This window comes from Cyprinus carpio, chromosome A3 (assembly GCF_018340385.1).
Source record: "Cyprinus carpio isolate SPL01 chromosome A3, ASM1834038v1, whole genome shotgun sequence".
Classification (NCBI taxonomy): domain Eukaryota; kingdom Metazoa; phylum Chordata; class Actinopteri; order Cypriniformes; family Cyprinidae; genus Cyprinus; species Cyprinus carpio.
The window spans coordinates 23285773-23305706 of NC_056574.1; the positions used below are offsets into that span (position 1 = coordinate 23285773).

At 37.0% G+C, this 19934-nt stretch overlaps 4 protein-coding genes across 7 annotated transcripts; 2 read left to right on the forward strand and 2 right to left on the reverse strand.

Annotated features, from left to right (window-relative positions):
- Positions 1-651: 651 nt before the first annotated feature.
- On the reverse strand, positions 652-3133 carry LOC109048716 (gastrula zinc finger protein XlCGF57.1-like). The gene is made up of 2 exons (XM_019066377.2): positions 2988-3133; positions 652-2825 (listed from the first exon to the last, which is right to left on the reverse strand). The coding sequence occupies exons 1-2, from the start codon at positions 3061-3063 to the stop codon at positions 1564-1566; spliced, it is 1338 nt and encodes a 445-aa protein (XP_018921922.1). The 5' UTR covers positions 3064-3133; the 3' UTR covers positions 652-1563.
- A 5221-nt stretch (positions 3134-8354) lies between these two features.
- LOC109113793 (elongin-B-like) lies at positions 8355-12466 on the forward strand. Its single transcript, XM_042724903.1, has 4 exons — positions 8355-8508; positions 9564-9698; positions 10808-10916; positions 11031-12466. Exons 1-4 carry the CDS (start codon positions 8506-8508, stop codon positions 11141-11143), a joined length of 360 nt encoding a protein of 119 aa, XP_042580837.1. The 5' UTR covers positions 8355-8505; the 3' UTR covers positions 11144-12466.
- Positions 12467-12612: 146 nt separating this feature from the next.
- LOC122137493 (putative nuclease HARBI1) lies at positions 12613-18054 on the forward strand. 4 transcript variants are annotated; one of them, XM_042724860.1, is made up of 5 exons: positions 12613-13645; positions 14955-14993; positions 15445-15714; positions 16305-16539; positions 16901-18054. In XM_042724860.1, the coding sequence occupies exons 1-5, from the start codon at positions 13580-13582 to the stop codon at positions 17620-17622; spliced, it is 1332 nt and encodes a 443-aa protein (XP_042580794.1). In that variant the 5' UTR covers positions 12613-13579; the 3' UTR covers positions 17623-18054. The 4 variants fall into 4 exon arrangements, with proteins under 4 accessions (XP_042580794.1, XP_042580808.1, XP_042580799.1 ...); XM_042724865.1 differs by lacking the exon at positions 12613-13645 and adding an exon at positions 13665-14124; XM_042724881.1 differs by lacking the exon at positions 12613-13645 and adding an exon at positions 14208-14378.
- si:dkey-66i24.7 lies at positions 18011-19814 on the reverse strand. The gene is made up of 2 exons (XM_019066355.2): positions 19553-19814; positions 18011-18908 (listed from the first exon to the last, which is right to left on the reverse strand). The coding sequence occupies exons 1-2, from the start codon at positions 19644-19646 to the stop codon at positions 18277-18279; spliced, it is 726 nt and encodes a 241-aa protein (XP_018921900.1). The 5' UTR covers positions 19647-19814; the 3' UTR covers positions 18011-18276.
- Positions 19815-19934: the final 120 nt, after the last annotated feature.

Here is a 19934-nt window from a genome sequence, read left to right on the forward strand (position 1 = left end):
AAAAGGTTATTACAGTTGAAACATTTTGCTACACACACCATAGTTTAAGCATGCTGTTTGTAGTAAAACCGTGGTAATACAAATTGTAATAAAAAATGTAAAAAAAATTATGTCATTTTTCACACATTTGCCCATTTTCATTTTTGTAGCTATTACAAAAAATCTACACTTAATTGAAGTGCACAATTTCCATTCATCACTTTATTAATTTGCATGCATAAAATGAATGTAAAATAACCTGCCAAACTGTACATAACCTCAAAGCCGCAATAATTTAAGATGAATGAATTTCTGATGTGTGTGTTGTACGCTTTTGCCATCAGTCAAGGCAAGACTTATTGGTTTTGATAAACAGAATATTACATAGTGTAAAAAAAACAAAATATAATTGTATTTGGCCTTTTATAATGTAATGTTTATCTAGATGATTATAGATGATATTTGAGACTGCTTGCCCTTGTGAAACTCTTTCCACACTGATTACACAAATAGGGCTCTTCTTTAATGTGAATTCTCGCGTGAGTTTCGTCTTGAGATTTATTTATGAATCTTTTCACAATGAGGGCAAGTGAAAGGCTGGCAAACTTAAACAGCGCACTACCGCCACCTACTGTTAGCATGAACCAGACACAAGATACCCTTCATTTAATAGTTTTTATTACAGTACATTAAACATTTACAAACACGAGTAATTCTGTGTAACATGCCAAAGAGTATGAGTAATCATATTTTGTAAATACATTAATTTTTATATTTACTTCCATGAAAGAGTAGCACCAAAAGAGAAGAAAAAGAAAAACTGTTAAAAGGAACAAAATGAAAGTATACAAAAAGAAAGTCGCATTTAAATTGCATGTTTCATTATTTTTATTATTTAAATGCTTTAGAATCTAATTTAAATGCTTAGTATATTATTTTCTATTCAGGGTCTTTGAATTTGATTGAATCATCAGCAAAGTTTGTATATATTTTTGACCAGGACAATTTTTCTTTGGAATAAAATTTATTTAAAAAAAATAAATAAATAAAATAAATTAAGCACAAAAATGCTTGTTTTTTAATGTATTCCTCTAGGCATGCATACTGTTTATGCTTGGCCCTTCCTAAATATATTTTATATCTCTAGACCTTATGTGTCAGAGAAACAAGTGCACAACCATCTTTAGATTTTTTTCTTTGAACTTCTGTTTCTGCAGTAGCTCTACAGCATCACTGTTGAAAAGTAACTGAAGTGGATGTACTTATTGTAGAGTTAACAGAAGTTATCACTTGCATTGTAATGTTAGAAGCAGATGTCAACTGACATTTGTTAAAAATTTAAAACGAGCGGTTCATTCATAAATTCGTACGACCCATACCTTCACGCAGTGGGAAGACAGAAGACAATGAGGCGGAGCTACATAACATCTACATTTACATTTATGTATTATAAAAAATGTACAGTTTTCCAGACTCCACTCTCACTCCCTTGGTTTTCTGATTTCATTCTTTACCTTAAGTTTTCTTTAACAATAAAGTACTAGATGCACAAACTTTCTTCTGCCATTTACATTGAATGAGAGCTTATTCGCCACTAAATGTTGTAGATGTAATTGCTTTTTTGGTAGAAATGCAATCTTTGGGCATATCTGACACTACCTGGATTTCAACTGAGCATGAATTTGGCACACTTTGGGAACACTGCTTTTCTCTGTGATAACTTAAACCTTTTGCTGAGGTGAAGCTGCATCCACACTGAGCGCAGGTGTACGGCTTCTCTCCAGTATGCAGTCTTACATGTTCTCCCAGGTTTGCTTTCTTACTGAAACTCTTTCCACAATATAAGCACATGTACGGCCGTTCTCCCGTATGGACTTTTTGGTGTTTTGTCAAATAATCGGCTGTAGTAAAGGCTCTCCCACACTCTGAGCAGACATGGGTTTTCACACCCTCATGTATTTTCTGGTGTGCTTTAAAACACAGAAGCCATAAAAAACTTTTCCCGCAAAACGAACAGACAAAAGGTTTCTCGTTTTGATGAATTTTCAAGTGTCTCTTTAGGTATGACTCTAAAACAAAGGTTTTATTGCAGTGCTCACAGGTAAACTCCCTTTCTTCAGAGTGAGAGTGGCGCATATGGGTTTTCAGACAGCTTGCCCACGCAAAACCCTTTCCACACTGAAGGCATTTAAAAGGCTTCTCTTCAGTATGAATTCTCATGTGAGATGTAACGTTCTGTTTACTGATGAAGCTCTTTCCACACTGAGAGCAGGCGAAAGGTCGCTCTCCGCTGTGGATTTTTGTGTGTTCCTTAAGGTGTCCTTTATTCAGGAAACTCTTTCCACACTGAAGGCACGTGTGCAGACGCTCTCCAGTGTGAATTTTGATGTGATCATTAAAGCTTCGTTTATAACTGAAACTCTTTCCACATTGAGAGCAGGTGAAGGGTTTGCCTCTATCGTGACCTAGTAAGTGAATTTGAAAGTGTTCGTTACGTTTGTACCTCTTTCCACACTGAGGACAGACGAAAGGCTTCTCTTCATTGTGAATTAGTATGTGATCATTAAGTTTTCTTCTGCGGGAGAATCTCCTTCCACACTGAGGGCAAGCGAATGGCTTCTCTCCGGTGTGAGTTAACATGTGATCGTTAAGGTGACCTTTATGGGCACAATGTTTTCCACACAGAGAGCAGGTGAAAGGCTTTTTGACTCTTGATTGAGTGCCGCTTTGTGAGAAATTGTTTTCAGTTTGGGAGCAAGTCAATGATTTTTCTCCAGTGAGATGATGCTGATTCTTCTCCTCCACTTCATTCAGAATTGGACTTTCCTCTTTCACTTCCACGAGGCCTGAAAGACAACAATAAATTAGTGAAAATCAACCCAAACAGGAAAAACTGATTCATGCATTTTGTAGTCATTTACCTGCTTCATCAGATTAGCTCTAACTGGTTGCATTCATGTTCCACAACAATTAAATAATAATAACAATAATCAAAAATGGACACAAACCTTCTTGGTGCTTATTATCTATTGTGCATGGCTCTGGATCACACGTGTCCTCACTCTCCTCCTTAATAAACATCATCTTTAAAGTTGCATTTCACCTCAGTCTCTCATATACTGGGTTGCGTTGTTGTCGTCGTCTTATTCTTGTAATGTTGGCGAGCCACCTTTTGGCGCATCGCTGCCACTAACTGGACTGGAGGATGGAGTGTCAAAATGAAAGGAAGAAAAACTGTTCTTCCTTATCGTTTTTCTTTTCAATACAGACTTTACAAAATCCATACATAACAACGTTGTGAAAATCATATGTGCTCACTAGTTGCAACATTCTGATGAACCAATGAATCAAAGGCCACATTAAAAAGCAGCCACAACAGCAATTTATGCTGCGGCGCCCGGGGAGCAGTTGGGGGTTCGGTGAACAGAAAACAGAATTACAATAGACATAATGGCTCTTACATTACCCTTAAAACAATGCAAATATATTTTTGGTAGCACAATCTGATTGGTAGCATGTTTCGTCGGTACACACCGGCCCAAGACATAAGCGAACTAAACGGCTGCTCAGGGCCCCATCCTCCAAGAGGACAGCTCAATATTAAATAATCTAAAGGCTTCAGTATATTTTAAGTGTTTTAAAAATGTGCACTATAGATAAATAGTGGCTAAAAGGCATTGTTGTTGTTGTTTTCATAAGCTTGGTACTGATAACAGTTTAACATTATTTACCTTGGCCTACCTTTAGGGTCTTTGCTATGATATTCCAACATTTTAAATGCAAAAATTAGCTAGTTAAAGATTAAGAGTTATTTCTTTATACATGACTTGTTGCTGTGTTTAATAATTTAAGTTGTCAAAATAAATAACATTCTGTTCTGTAAATGCATCGTCATCTGGTTTATTTAGCTACTTTTTACATTAAGTAGGCCACTCACTACTGTAAAACTTTGAATGTTAAAGTGCAAATTAACACCTGAACACTCCTGTGAGTTTGCTACCGTTACAATTAAAAATCATAGAAGGGTAAAAAAATAAACAAAAAAATGGTGTGATGTAAGCAACACAGCTATAACAAATAAAAAAAAAATGGGTGTGTCAGATTTATAGTGTGCAAATAATCATGCATTAACAATAATCAGTCATATTGGCAGCACTGAGGGGCCCCCAGATAAAATTCTGCTTAGGGCCCCATAAAGGCTTGGGCCGGTCCTGGTAGCATTGGAAAGGTCATGCGAGCCGTAGGCAGAAGTACCAACTCAATAATTACAAAGCAAATGTGCAAGTTTAACTGTTTAACTGAAGCAATGGTGTGTTGTTGAAGCACTGCTGGGTACATTCTTTATCACCAGTACTGTTTGTTTCTACTGTAATCAGAGCTGGGAAATAAGGAGCGTCAGAGAGATGTGCAAATAAGCAGAACATACAGCTCTCAGCAAAGGAGGAAAATGGGGCCCATCGCAACGGAGATTATTAGAAGTGTCCATTAGGTGACAGTACTCCCAGTGTTCAATCTGCCATCATTCGTAAAGTTTCAAACAAACCTCCAAACATCTCCCCCGAATCGCTTATATTTAAATACACGCATATTTGTCCAACACTGTTATGTCTTTGTCATGCATACATTCACACACTTGTGTACGTGTATGTGTGTGTGTTTGTGTTTATTTCTGTGTCCATCCTCCAGAATCTCTTGAGAGTGAGAGAGTGGCTCCGTCGGATGAGATGGCAGAACTGGTGGCCCCTGGAAACTCAGTCCTGTGCTCGGATCATTTTGAAAAGGACTGCTTTGAACAAGTAGGCAGTCACAAATGATTGCGCAGAAATGCTGTCCCTACTATCTTTAATTTCCCAAAACATCTGCAGTCGAAGGCAAGTCAAAACAGTTTGTGTATGTCTGTAAAATGGTATGCAAACGTAACGTGATGGTTTTTTTTTTTTTTGCATTGCTGGTATAGTCCAAATGTCCTTTTCATGAACAGTTTTTATTTTGGTGTCTTTCACACAGGTAGCAGCCGTCAAGAGACGATCTCTGGTATGTAGAAAGATTCTAGTTAATACATTTCCAGAAAGCAGTGGTTCTTTACATCAAGAATTATTGGCTTTCCTTTCAACTTTTGTAATGTTCATTATTTTGTATATACATGATGCAATTTATGGTAATATTAAAAAATGAAATATTTTTATTATATATTAATTTTTGTGTTCGGATAGAATCATTTTCGTGCTCTGTTGCAGGGTTTCCCAAACTGGAGTTTGTGAGAGAATTGCATATAAAGTTGATATAAAGGTTTAATATAAAGCTAATAATTTGAAACTTAAAATAATTTTAAAATGAAAGAAAACTTGTAATGACACCATTAACTAACATCAGAGAACGGTGAACGTGCAAATGCACTGTTAAATTATTGGAGGGGGTACTTCAAGAAGGTATCCCTGCTCTACTGGGACAGTGTAAAATCTGGGTCATCAGATCAACCAATTGAGAACCACTGTTTTAAAGCCCGATTGGTAAGTCTTTTCATCTTTTATTATTATTTTGAAACCCACTATTGGTTTATTTGTGTGTTTCAGAATTGTAAGCCAGTTGTTCCTATCAAACCAAAACCAACCCCAGTGTCAGCACCAGAAACACCACGGTAATGTGTTTTTTAGCCTATAACAATTTTCTGCCAAATAAGTCCTTTTCTCTTGTCACTTGTACATATTACACTCAATTTTTCACAGAGCTTTTACTGGATGAAGCTTTCGGAGGCTGATGATGTATGGTGTTTAGCGCTGTTTTTTTTTTTTTAATTCTTTATATGTACATGTAGGATCCCAGAAATGATATCTCTTATGATGATGCACCTCTTGAAACACCTGAAAATCCCAACGCTCAGTTTATCAGGGTATGCCTTTTACAGATTTGTCCTTTTTAGTCCTCTTTAACAGCAGGGATTTCTTTGTGAAGACATAAAATAGTAGCCATAATAGTTATGAAAGTGAAATGTCATTTAAAATGTGGCTTAACTTAATGTGACCCATAACTTCTGATCTTCTTTTATCATAATGTTTCCACTTTCTAGGTGACGGAGAGATGGCAGTGGCTGAGTATAGATGTAACAGGGCCATTTCAAGAAAGCAAAGGCCCCTATAGCCACATCGTGGTCATCTGTGATTATTACACCAAGTGGATTGAAATCTTTCCATCAGAAAAGCCAAATTCTGATTTCATTGCCCTGCTTATGTGTGATGCCATTTCCAGATATGGTTTTCCTCTGGGATTTCTCACACCTTGGGGTGCTAGAGAGATTCAGGTCAGAACTGGGTAATGTCAGAGCAATTAGTACAGGTTTAATTATTTATAATTGTACATTTTTATTTTATTGAAATGTCTCAATACAGTTTAATCTTTAACATTTTCCCTTTTTGCATTTTTTTGTCAAGGTTAACAGAGCACTCAGTAATATTCTGATGATAAAGGAAATGTCCCTCGTCTCTCGGCATCACCAGGCTTCACAGCTTGAACCTCACACACAATACCACATTGTTGAGTAAGTTTAATTACCCAGTTGTTGGAAATAAATCACAATTTTACAAAGCACAGAGTTATTTTGAAACATTTGTGGCATGGTTTCTTTACAGTATGGTGGAAGGTCTGCTGAAGAAGTATCCAGACAGTTGGTATGTTCATTTGCCTTTCAGCGTGCTGCGCTTCAACTGCAGTGTGCATCCAGAAACCAAACACAGACCTCTGTCCCTTCATTGCAGTGAGGGAACTAAACTTTATACATCGCCAAGAGAGCAGCCAGTATGTATTGTGATTTTGCAACTGCTTTGTTCACACTGGCAACTATTGGTTATGATTATGTCAAGAATCAGCACTGGAATTGCTCTGTTATTAGTAATTTTGTACAGATATGGACAAATGCAGTAAAGATTCTGCACATTTATGTACAAAATAATAATTCAAGATTTTTATGTTTTTGAAAGAAGTATCTAATGTTCACCAAGGCTTATTTTTTTTAATCACACATACAGTAAAAACAGTAATATTGTTAAATATTATTACAATTCAAAATAGGTTTTTAACTGTAATGTATCTCTGTGATGGCAAAGCTGAATTTTCAGCAGCAGCTATTCAGTCTTCAGTGTCACATGATCCTTCTGAAATCATTTTAATATTGCTTAATTTCTTCCAAGGAAAATCCTAATGACCTCAGACTTTTGAATAGTAGTGTATGCATAAAGTATGTTATTAAATTGGAGTGTTTAGCTTCTGTCCAAATCAAGCTCAGTGAAGATGACCTTGCAAAATACACCAGAAACCAAACCCTTTAAAAGAAATTGAGGCACTGAAACGAATATTCCGTGAGTATGATCATCTCATATCCAAATCTGTTTGCCTGTCTATCTGCATTTCCTTCACATCTGTGGTCATTATAATTCAACTTCTGCTAACACAGGAGAATCAGCGGACTGCATTGTTGTTTCATAAAGTGAAAAAACAGGTAGGCTAAGTGTGAATAAACAGTTGTGTGTTATTACTGTGTAGTAATATTGCTGTACCTTGTCACTAAATTTTATAAATAAATAAAAATAAAAAAATGCTGCCACTAAACCAACAGGGTTTTTTGCTTCCTCGGTTGCTAGTGTGTCTATTGTAACCGGCATGTGACTTCAAACCTGTTTTTATACAGTCTATGCTTCAAGCTGAAGGTCCAGTGATGAAAGAAGCTCAGTAAAGACGAAGGATGAAAAATAATGAGCCATTAAAGTCATAAAAACCCAGTCTGAGATGCTATTTGTGATTTTCATATTGAAATCGTTTGCAGCATTGTGAATACATACCATTAAAGGTATTAAAGAGAGTAGTACTGTGAAATTAACTGCTTGGAACAGAGTGGGAAAATACATGCTTTTCTTTGGTCATATGTAGATTTTATAAATAACTGTTTTGACCAGATTGAGCCGGCAAAAGATAATCTAATATTAATAAATCCACAAATACTCCTGTGAGTTGCAGGCAATTGTGGGGGTCTGAAATGAAGTGTGCATGTTGTTTTTGTTTTGTTTTTTTCCAAATAAACCTTTTATAATGTTGACTCAACATCAGTTTATTCCATCAAGGTCTTGCTCAGAATAAACTTTTTATACTCCTGTTGTTGTCATGTCTTTGTGTGTTTTATATCCATTTGTATTTGCAAGACACAGTTCCAGATATCTTCTAGAATGTACACTAAATAGCTAAGTATGTGGCTATTCCACTAATCCAAATGAAAACAATTGTTAATGCTACACCATAAATAAATACAATTTTTTAAACAGAAAAACTGTACATTAAACTTACATTAAAAAGGTTTGTGCCTGAGCAACAAGTGTTGAGTGATGTGAGGCCACTAGGGCGCGACCGTCTCCGGCAGAGAAAAGAGTTCACGCCGCTCGCGCAAAGACATCTGGGATTGTGGAGGACTGGCTCGAGCGCTTTGATTTCCGCAGTGCAGCGTGGGATAGTGGAAGAAGTCAGCGAAACACTCGTAGAGAAATGGTGAGTGAGGAAGCGAATGAAACCTAGATCAAACGTTTTTTATTCGTTTTGTAGTTTGAAAATATAATTGTGAAGCACTATGAGCAAGCTCGCTGCTGGCTGAAGTGGCTAGCGCGTGTTAACGCAGCCTTTACACAGTCCTCTTTGTTTCGCAATATTTTTAGCAGCCCGGCTAACATTCCCTTCTAAATCCGCCCCATTCACTTGTGTTACTAATTAGATTGGGAGTTCATCGCGCTCGACGACCGGTCTGGTCAACCAATATTAAAAACAGATGAGCAAACGGTTTGTTTTCTTTATTTGTATATGAGCTATGTGTAGCCGAGACGGGGCTGTTTATCGCGATGTTGATTGGATGACAGCTACATAATGCAGGAACGGTCCGGTCATTGATCATTCTGGGCTGTGCCTTCTTAGATTGCTCATCTAGTCATTTAATCGATCCACACAATAAATGTAAAAAGTCTGTCGAGCGCAGATTGGTCGCTGCATGTTTCTGTCCTGTCGTAACGTTAGCTGCTAGCTCCAGTTTGCACGTCCATTTTTAAAAGATAACTTGTAATAACCCGGCGTCGTTACACTTCGTTTAGTCGCGTTTACGGTTAGTATCATTGGATTTTCAGCCCCTCGCAATGCTGGCTAGCACAGAAACGCGCTGGATTTCCTAAGAGTTGCTAGTAACTAAGTCAACAACAACTGAACGCAGCTGTCAGTGTTTCATCAGTATCGAGAGCTGTGTAGCTGTGACTTGTTTCAGCTGCTCACCATCTGCTCTTGTCTTCGTTATTTTATTTAAAAAGCCAGTGGTTCTTCCACCTGTGAGTTACAACAAACACCGCTTTGGAGTCGAGTTATTTTAGTTAGTTGTTTGTTATCATTTATCATTACTATTTTATTTATATTTCATTGTGTTGTGTGAAGGACATGAAATGTTCTGTAAGGTTTGAATGAGCCCCGAGTTGAGGTTGTGGAGGGTTGAACTTAGTATAGATCAAGAAGTGTTGATAAGATGGGATTGAACGTTAAATATATCTGACTCTTTGTTGTTTTTTCAGGATGTCTTTTTGATGATCAGACGTCACAAGACAACCATCTTCACAGATGCTAAGGAGTCTACCACAGTCTACGAGCTGAAGCGGATTGTGGAGGGCATCCTAAAGCGAGCGCCAGAGGATCAGAGACTTTATAAGGTCAGCAAAGAAAGTTGTGATGATGACGATTATTAATTGATATATAAATGATTACATGTTACACTTCTTTTAGTATATCCTGAAGGTTGTATGTGGTTGGGTCATTCCTGTTAAATAAAAGCATTCCGAATAATGTTACAAAATTTGGAGTTGGTAAGAATTTTAAAAAGAAATGAATACTTTTATTTAGCAAGGATGCATGAAATTGTTCAAAAGTGACAATAAAAAAAAATAGAATGTTACAAAAGATTTCTATTTCAAATAAGCGCGGCTCTTTTTGAGCTATATTATTCAAGGAATCCTGGTAAAAAAAATGTATCAGTTTCCACAGAAATATCAAGTAGCTCAACTGTGTTCAACATTTTTAATTATGAGAAATGTTTCTTGAGCAGCAAATCAGCATAGTTGAAGGATCATGTGACACTGAAGACTGGAGTATAAAACTCAGCCTTGCCCTGACAATAATAAACTACATTTGAGAATATTTTAAAATAGAAAAGTTCTTTAAATTGTATTAATATTTCAAAATATAACTGTTTGTACTGTATTGTTGATTAAATAAATGCAGCCTTGGTGAACATAAGAGTCTTTAAACTTTTAGAATGGTAATGTTAGTGTGTCTAACACAAACTAATAAACCACAAAACATCCCAGAACTAATCAAATCCTTTGCTAATACAAGCTCAAACCCCTTAAGATAAGAAAACCCACAAATTATATCTAAGGGGTTTATTAACTCATAGATTTACAAGATTCATTTTCAGGATTAACCAGAATGGAAAGTGAAAAACAAACTAATTACTTTAAACAGCATGCGCAGGAACACATTTTTTGTTTTAAACACATCCTACATTAAACATTATAGAAAAGAAAAAAAATGAAGATAAAATTCTACAAACTAGTAGTTTTTCATTCTTTAAAAAAATGTGAGTTTAATACTTTTACCTATGTATTAAGACCATAACAGTGGGATCATGTACTGCACAACAAGAATGACCAATTAATGAAGGACCACACAAATCAAAATTAAGCTGTTGTGGACTAGTTAGAGTCGAAGTGATTTTGAGTATTTTATGCACTTTATTAAACAATCTCTTCATGTCCCGCAGGATGACATGCTGTTAGAAGATAGTAAGACTCTTGGAGACTCTGGGTTCACAAACCAGACAGCCAGGCCTCAGGCTCCGGCCACAGTAGGACTGGCTTTTCGCATCAGTGGTGAGCTCTTGTTTCAGTCGCTTGCTTTCTATGCCGCTATTTGATATTTGGTGATCTGAATTTGCAGGCCGTGTCTGTTTTTTTTTTTTTTTTTTTTTTCTCCACTTTCCACAGATGATGCTTTTGAGTCTCTAAGAATAGAGGCCTTCTCCAGCCCTCCTGAGCTTCCTGATGTTATGAAGCCTCAAGACTCGGGCAGCACTGCCAACGAACAAGCCGTGCAGTGAAGGAGGAACTGCTGATAAAGGGTTGAGGGGGGGAGGGTTGGGGGGGAGACAGTAGGGGGTAAAGAGTATCCAAAACAGTGGACAAGCAAAACACGTGTTTTAAGATGGTGGTGCGTATTGAGTTACAAAAAGAGCATGAGTGAGAGTGGTCTTGTGTGATATTGTAACTGCTGAGAATTTGAATCGCTCTCCCTGTTACTCCTCACGTCCCATCAAGCACTAGCAGCTTACTCTCACTGTATTGTCGCAAACCCTTCCAATGTTCAGTCAACTCACCTACAGCTTAATCCACCAATCACAACGTCCCATTTGGCACAGGCACATTCTGATTTGGTAATGTTTCCCTTGATTTCTGAATGAATTGCTCATTTGTCAGACAGCTGTTAGTCACCTGTCAGAGGTGGTTAGATATCGGAGTATTTAAACCTGTGCATCTTATTTAATTCACGCAAATGTTATGTTTGGAGAGTTAAATGTTTTGTGCTTTTTGTGTGTTTCAATCTGTTAGGGGTGGGGTGGGTTTGTGTTTGGGGCTGAAAGGTTTACAAATGCCCACTTTACTGATCGCATTTACAGTACACTGTTGTGTGTTAATGAGTATTGATGATATAATTCTTATTTAGATCCTGCATAATTTTATTGGGGGGCAAAAGGCCATAGGCTGAACTGTTTTATGTTACCGACATAATATAGTGTAAATGCAAATGGAATATTAATGAACATCAGAATGGGCTTGGATGCTGTCAGGTTACACCTGCAAATGAATACATAGCACATGGTTAAGGTGAATTCTGTCATTGTAAATACATTTTTCCACTCGCATTGTTGCTTCAAGTGTGTTTTGCTTTTCTTTACAGTTTTGTTTTGGAGGAGTTAGTGTCTGCTTCTTTCTTTTTGAATGTTTGTTTGGAAGCTTAAGTATTGACATTTAATTCCCTAAAATTTGTATTTAAATCAAAGGGGAGTGTAAATGCTAGTCAGGTTTTTTCTTTGTGTGTGTGTGGCATTTTAAAATGGTGGAAAGAATCAAGTTAAAATGTAAAGATCAATAAGAATGAAGCCTTTGGGCACAGTTGCTTGAACAAGTGAATGTTTAACTTTAACAAAAATGCTGACATTGTGTTCATCCCAAAAAAAAAAAAAAAAAAAACTGAATCCTAATGTTTTTGCAAACTCACCCCTATTCTTTTCAGTGATGGCAGTGTTCCTTCACAGTGCTCTTACAAAAAAACAAACAAAAAGTTAAAAACAGAAAAGAAAATCATGCTGCAGTATCTGTAACTGCGTTTAAATGAATTAAAATCAGCCCTTTTCCACTCCTTGTCTAATGTTCAACGTCTGTTTTTTAATGGTGTTGCTTTTGGGGCTTTAGTTTTATTATTATTATTATTATTTATAAACATGCAGATATAATTCTTTTATAACAGAATAACAACCCACAGTAGAACAAAAGAAAAGAGCAACAAAAGTCGAGGGGAAGAAAATTAACAAGAAATAGGAAGTATGAAAAGAAAGACAGTGCTGTCTTCGCTTCAGTGTTTTCATAAGTGTTTCAAAATATTACTGAAGTTAGTTGAAAAACAACTTAAATGTGATTTGAAATTGGAAAATTTGTATTTATGCATTTGAAACTTAGAAGGGAAAGATTTATTAGATGGAATTAATTTTCAGTTTCTGTATGAGTAAAACCAAGCAACACACACAAAAAAAGTACTCAGAAAACAGTAGACATAATCACATTCCCCAAAGACTTGTGTAATATCTCGGGTTTTAGGTGCCCTGGAACTTTTCAATGAACCTGAACGATTCAGATTGAATCACCGACGATTCATGGAACCGAGAACCGTCTCGCACTCGGACGTCCGATTCGTAGTAAGTGTATTTGGAGGACTTGACTTTTGTAAGAGATGTAAGTTACTTTAAAAGCTGAATAGCAGAAATGTTACACACTGGAAATATCTTCACGACTTGATCAAAAAGTATACGAAACATTTGGTTTAAATAAATAGTGTTTTATTAAAACAGTCTTAAATTCTTTTCAAAGAAGAGATGAGTTTTAGAAATGAGTATTGCTTAATGCAAATTATATTTACAGTTTTCACATGAATTTGTTATAAATTATTTTCAACATGAAACTGCAATAAACAATGTTATTTAAAAAAAAAAAATCCAATTCATTGAGGACCTCCAGTCACTCACTTCTTGTATCGATCAAATTCAGACTGAGTCTTGTAGAGAACAAGTTAAAAGAGAAATAGTGTAGCCTATAAAATAAAGATTTGTAAAGAGACATATAATTTACGGTCTTTTTGTTACAAAAATCACTTTGCCGTTATCTATAACTAATAATAGCTACTAGCTTTAAGCGTGATTTATTCAACAGATGGATGTCGTATTGAAATCTTATAGGACCAATCCTAGTTGTTGAATGTGCGCATGCGCAGTAGGTACATCTGTCTAACAACAGAAGCTAATGGAAAGAGAGGATCGTCTGTTTTAAAGGTCTGTCTATTCACATATATTCTCCGTGTTTTGGTTTCAGGGAATAATAAATATGGTCGCGCCACTACGTTCACACTGCGAGCCTTAGTGCTCAAATCTGATTTTTTTTCTTCTCAGATCCGATGTTATTTGTATAACGTTAGCTGTTCACATTGTTGTTTTAAATGTGGCCAATATCAGACTTCCAGTGTGAACAGATCATGGTTCTGAACTGACCGGCACGCGCAAGAGAACGATACGAACAGGGTTTCCAGATTTTCACAACAAAATCCGCCCAATTCTTTCTCAAAACTAGCCCAAAACTAGCCAAATCACCCTCAGGTAGGTACACGTCGTTACTGGGGTCGCGACAACACACGAAGTAGAAAAACATTCCGCGGCAGCAGAGGAAAAAGTAGCCAAATTCCGCGGGGAAAATGTGGATTTGGCAACACTTGTGCAGCGCTCCGTCATACGGAAGTAAACACGGAGGATATAAAGTGAGCGATTATGCCTTTATTTATAGTGTGATCTGTTGCAGAAGCCAAATTATGCACAAAAAAAAAAATATATATATATATATGGAAATATGAAATAAATAAAGACAGGGATGTGACAAAAGACAGCAGAACGTTAAAACTTTTATGACACGAGCCATCATGTTTTGCTTGTAGAGTTGTCACTATAATACACACGAGTTCTGACACATCACACTTCCACTGGTTCCCTTTCGCTGCTGTCTTGATAACGCTGGGTGTGTAAAATCTTTGAAGTGTCTTCCGTCAGCGCGGAATTATGAATGTCGATCTAGAGAGACGTAAAAGCCGCATGAAATCCGACATGAGCGTTCACACTGAGGTCGCGTTGCAGAACATCTGACATGGATCGGATTTAGTACCACATCTGGAAGTGGCACAAATCAGAATTGAAAAGATCAGATTCCATGCGGTTTGTGCTGTTCACACTGTCATGAGAAAAACAGATCTGAGTCACATGTGAGCAAAACAAATTGAGTTGGGCCACATTTGCCTGCAGTGTGAAGTAATTTACGTTTCAGTACTTCAATTTAATTTCAAAATCACGTTTGTTGACTTAATCACTAGTTGAGCTATCCAGATTAGTAAATTTAGTTCATTCATTTTGCACAGTGAAGTTATAACGCTTGGATCTACTGACATATCTGACTGGTTTTACCCTCATTGTTGCTTAAACTGAGATATGTATTCCAGTTTCTCTTCTGAATTTCTGTAATAGCAACGTTGAAAGTATGTTTTTGAGAGACAATCTTACTTGCTAGCTTCATCCCTTGACTTCTATATATTGCATCCAGATGGAGGTTCGTGAAGAGAACACGGCGGACGCAGGACAGGTGATAATGGACGTGATCCAGACTAAATGGACCACAAAACCAGTCTTAAGTGTCAATTTTTCAAAATTGAGATTTATCATCTGAAAGCTGAATAGATATAAATACACTTTCCATTGATGTATGGTTTGTTAGGATAGGACAATATTAGGCAGAGTTACAACTATTTGAAAATCCAGAATCTGAGGGTGCAAAAACATCTAAATATTGATAAAATCGCCTTTAAAGTTGTCCAAATGAAGTCCTTAGCAATGCATATTACTAATCAAAAATTAAGTTTTAATATATTTACAGTAGGAAGTTTACAAAATATCTTCATGGAACATGATCTTTACTTAATATCCTAATGATTTTTGGCATAAAAGAAAAATCAATAATCAGAAATACATACAATGTATTTTTGGCTATTGCTACAAATAAACCCCAGTGACTTAAGACTGGTTTTGTGGTCCAGGGTCACAAATGGGAGTCGCTGTCTCACTGGGAGCTGGACCAGCGACTGGACCGCGCAGTGGAAGAGATGATAGAGGCTGACCTGGTGGCCCAGGTCCAGGAGCAGATGACCTCTGTGTTAATGCAGGCCTCTCAACAGGAGGATTCAGAGCCACCAGATGAGGCAGAAAAAGCCACTCCTCAGCAGTCAGAGTCTAGGACAGCTGTTCAGGAGTCTGCCTCGCAGCGTTCACATGATACTGAAGCCATGGAGGCAAATCCTACAGTACAGGTAGGGCAGGTATCTCTTCATATATATTTTTATGATTCATTTTCTCGCTTTACATCAGTAGTTCTCAACCAAGGGGCCTCAATTCAACTTGAAATGGTTTAAAATAAGACAAAACAAGCATTAAAATAAAGCAGAACCAGGATTCACACAGTCTGTAAAAACCTAAATATATAATGAGGTAGTCTAATTTTAAAGACCTGGAAAAGTAATGCAAATTATTTTTTTACTCAATTTCTACCTAATAAAATATGTTAGAGTTTGGAATAACTAGAAAAGTTTGGAATAATTAAGATTTTTTTGATCAGAAATTAAGTAAAAACAGTATATATATATATATATATATATACATTTGATTTGTAAAAAACAGTATATAATATATATATTATATATATATATATATATATATAGATATATATATAATTATATATATATATATATATATATATTACTGAGGCTGCATTTATTTGATCAAAAAATACAGGTAAACAGTAATATTATAAAATATTATAGCAAATTAAAAGAGGAAAAGAGATAATTAAAAAGGATGAGAACCACTGCTTTACATCATGTTGTTTTGTCATTTCTTGCAGTATGTGACAAATTTTTTGCAAAGCTCCAGCGCAAGCAAGAACCGATTGTCTGGTAGAGCTAGACGCTCCTTGTCTCACACTGTCCTCCTGTCCCTCACTCTCCTGTCCAAATGCATCACCTATCGCAGCGTATGCTCTAGGTTCCATCTGGAGAAGGGAAATCTTTACAGGATCTTCTCCACTTTCTGTGATCAAGTGATCGCACAAAAGGATCGGCTCATTCAGTGGCCTACAGGTACTAATAAAATAAATAAAATACAGTGTCAAGGTTTGCATTTCATTAATTCATATTATAATTAAAGTTAAATTTCTTTTAAATAAACATTAACTGAAATAAAATAATATGAAAAAAATAACTTTCCTCTTTATTTTCATTGTCTAAGTTGAAGTACTAAAATAGCTAAAACTAAAAAAAATTAACAAAAACACAACAAAATGTCTAAAACATTCAAATTTAAATGAAAACAGGAAATATATAATTAAAATCTAATTCAAAATAATAACAGAAGCTATAATAGTATATTAATGATAATAAAATAACACTTATTGTAATCACTAAACGGGTGTACTCACTGTACAGCTGTTTTCTCCTTTAGGACAGGAGGCCCTACAACATCTGCTTCCTTTCTCCTGCTGGCTGAGTCGTAATGAAGCTCTGGAAGAGAGCGGTCTTCCTCGAGTGCTCGGTGTGCTGGGTGACACACGCATCCCCATCCGCCTGCCCACAGGCAAACCGGACCGCGAGAGTGACACTCCAGTAGCCAAGAGACCAAAGAACCAACCACATCCAGATTCATGGCTGAACTTGGAGCTGGTCTGCAATGACGAAGGCCGCTTCATTTACTGCCACATCAGTAAAGGATCACAAAAAGACAGAGGAAGAGCGTTAGCTGAAAGGATTCGGCAAAACCCTGAGATGGTGCCTCCAGGAACCTGCCTGATAGCCGGAGTCGGATACCCGCTCACAGAACAAATACTTACTCCATTTCCACCAGGTCAAAACCCGCAGGAAAACCTCTACAACAGATCGGTGGGGAACCATTTAGACCGAATCCACCAGGCTGTGGCGGACTTAAAAGAGCGATTCCAGAAATTGAGATATTTAGATATGGGAAACTACGACAAGGCGAAAGCAGTGGTTCTGGCTGCTTGTGTATTACACAATGTTTATCTGGACATGGGGGACGTGACAAAGGGACTTGTAGAGAGAAGCACACCAGAAGACATGGAGGAGGTAAACAAAGATGCTGCTGGGGTGAAAATGAGGGAGACTGTAGTGAATCTGCTTTACAGCACATTGGAAGCAGCACCACAATAAGTTTTTGAACCATCAGAGTTTTGGTGGAATGGACCAAGGTTTCATTAAAAATACCTTAATTTGTGTATTCAAGATGAACAAAAGTCTTATAGGTTTGGAATATTTAAATGATAAAAGGAGTGTTACTTTTGGGGTGAACTATGACTTTAAAGCTCTAAGATCCTGTGTGTAATTAATGGATATTTGGATATAAAACATAAAAATATAATGTACAATTTGTCATTTATTCACTTTACATGAATGCAACAATTGAAACTAGTTTTTAAAATATTTTTACTTTTAGTACTGCGACTTAAACTAAACGTAAGTGAAAATGTATGTTTGAGAAGTTTATTTTATTTGGTGATATGGAGGAAGCTTTATCAAAAAAAAAAAAAAAAGGGACAAACATTTTCTATGATTTTTATTAAAACACAAAAATACTATGTACAACATGTCCTTTTCTCATTTTACATGAATGTGACAATTTAAACTGCTCATTTATATTTGTGCAATTCATAATGAAGGAAAGGAAAACCAAGCATATTTCAACAAGTTGCTGTTCAATTCCTGTCTTTTTAATTCTCTGAAAAGGGTTCAACATATCAGGCATTTCCCTAAAAATAAGAATCACTTTCTTATCTGAAAAGACAATGGTAAACACACAACTAATTCCTATTGTTGGGAAACAGGGGTGTCCGACACGCACTCTTTGGGCTTTTGCGTGGTATTGTCCTGGGACAGGCAAGTAATGGCACGTGCCAAATTATTGATGGCCTCGATCTTCCTCTCTTCCAGCGCTTTCTGCTGAGCCCACATGTTCAGTTTCCTCTCCTGCAGCTCCAGGTACAGCTGCAGCAAATCCTGAGGAGGCCTGGCGTTGGGTAGCTGTGGAGCCGCAGCGGTGGGTGTGGGAAGTATCGGGGTAAATCGTTTGCTGGCTATGGCCTTGCCCAGCTTGGTGCCATTGAGCTTTGCCTTGCGCTGAGCCTCAACCTCCTCGTAGCTCCTTCCCAGCACTTCATGCATCTCCTTGAAGAACTCCCAGTGAACGCTATTGGTTCCCAGTCTCTTGGCTCGCTCAGCATTTTTGCGATACGTCGCTAACATGTTTCTCCACTTCAGGTCACATTCGAAGGCTTTGACTGAAACATCTGTGCCTTCCTCGGCTTTTAGCTTTGCAGTCACTCTCTCAGCCACGGTCTCCCACAGCTTCTTCTTCTTGCACACGGGCTGGTCAAACTCTGGGTCCATGTCCAGACGGACGTGGACGAGATGCCATGTAGCTTGTAGTGTCCACACAAACTCTGAATGAAGAAGATTATTAGAAGATTGTTAGTTATTTCAGAAATGAATGTAAACGCATATTTAGGAGGAAATGTAATATTTAAAGACTGAATCGTTTAAAAGTTGAGAACATATCACAATTCAATTTATTTATGTGTGTGTATAATTGAAGTTTTCTGAAGAAACATTATCACTCTATATTGATGAACATTTATTTTAGGCTAATGAGTAAAATGAATGAAAGTCTGAATTAAATATGTTCATCATATAAAGTGATCATGTCTCTTCAGAAGACTTACTGGGTTAAACTGCTCAATTTATATGAATTCCTTATGTCTTTATGAACTTTTTAAAGCATTGGGCTGTAAGGACAATGGAGGGACAGAAATCCCTCAGATTATATGAAAAATACTAAAAATTTACATTTTTATTTAACTTATTGCACTAATATATATAACACACATATATATAACACAATGAAAATATTCTAGAAAACTGTTAGGAACGCACACTAATTAAAACATACCGTAATAAATCTTTTGTTTTGGAGGTCTGAAGCTTTTCTAAGTTACTTAAACCTGGTGGGAAGGCCAGTCTGTAGCGTCAGACTCACTTTGTCCTCCTCGCTGGCGATGCCTAGCGCACTCACTGCTGCACATCTTACCTGCTTTGGACTTTTCGGTCTCCAAAGTCGTAACCGTAGTTGTTGAGTCTTCCACCTCAATGGCGTCTGTGACAATTGACTCAATGACCTCCATGTTGCATTTATTTTATATTGATCTCGTCAAGCGTTATTGCGACTAATCGTGGATTTTAACAACTCCAGCGGTGAGTTCTTTTCGAGCGTCGACTGCAGCGATGATAATAACAACGACCTCGTCCGCACCAGACAGCGCCGAGCAGGGTGTTGTTGTGCTTTTTTCCGGAAATGAACATGCGTGTGACGGGGGATTGTGGGAAATGCTTGCCATTGTTTTTACAAGTGTTTCCCGGGCAAGATATAAAGTCAAAACGCACAGCCTGTTTTTTTCCTTATAGCAAAATAA

What these genes read in the sequence shown, in the direction of transcription:
- LOC109048716 (XM_019066377.2), bottom strand. Translation starts at nt 3,063, where the DNA reads ATGATGTTTATTAAGGAGGAGAGTGAGGACACGTGTGATCCAGAGCCA. An exon ending in AGATAATAAGCACCAAGAAG is followed by an intron (nt 2,826 to 2,987) that starts GTTTGTGTCCAT and finishes GTTGTCTTTCAG; the next exon opens with GCCTCGTGGAAGTGAAAGAG.
- LOC109113793 (XM_042724903.1), top strand. An exon ending in AGGATCAGAGACTTTATAAG is followed by an intron (nt 9,699 to 10,807) that starts GTCAGCAAAGAA and finishes CATGTCCCGCAG; the next exon opens with GATGACATGCTGTTAGAAGA. An exon ending in ACTGGCTTTTCGCATCAGTG is followed by an intron (nt 10,917 to 11,030) that starts GTGAGCTCTTGT and finishes CACTTTCCACAG; the next exon opens with ATGATGCTTTTGAGTCTCTA.
- LOC122137493 (XM_042724860.1), top strand. Translation starts at nt 13,580, where the DNA reads ATGCGCAGTAGGTACATCTGTCTAACAACAGAAGCTAATGGAAAGAGA. An exon ending in GAGGATCGTCTGTTTTAAAG is followed by an intron (nt 13,646 to 14,954) that starts GTCTGTCTATTC and finishes TATTGCATCCAG; the next exon opens with ATGGAGGTTCGTGAAGAGAA. An exon ending in AGGCAAATCCTACAGTACAG is followed by an intron (nt 15,715 to 16,304) that starts GTAGGGCAGGTA and finishes CATTTCTTGCAG; the next exon opens with TATGTGACAAATTTTTTGCA.
- si:dkey-66i24.7 (XM_019066355.2), bottom strand. Translation starts at nt 19,646, where the DNA reads ATGGAGGTCATTGAGTCAATTGTCACAGACGCCATTGAGGTGGAAGAC. An exon ending in GACCGAAAAGTCCAAAGCAG is followed by an intron (nt 18,909 to 19,552) that starts GTAAGATGTGCA and finishes TTCTTCATTCAG; the next exon opens with AGTTTGTGTGGACACTACAA.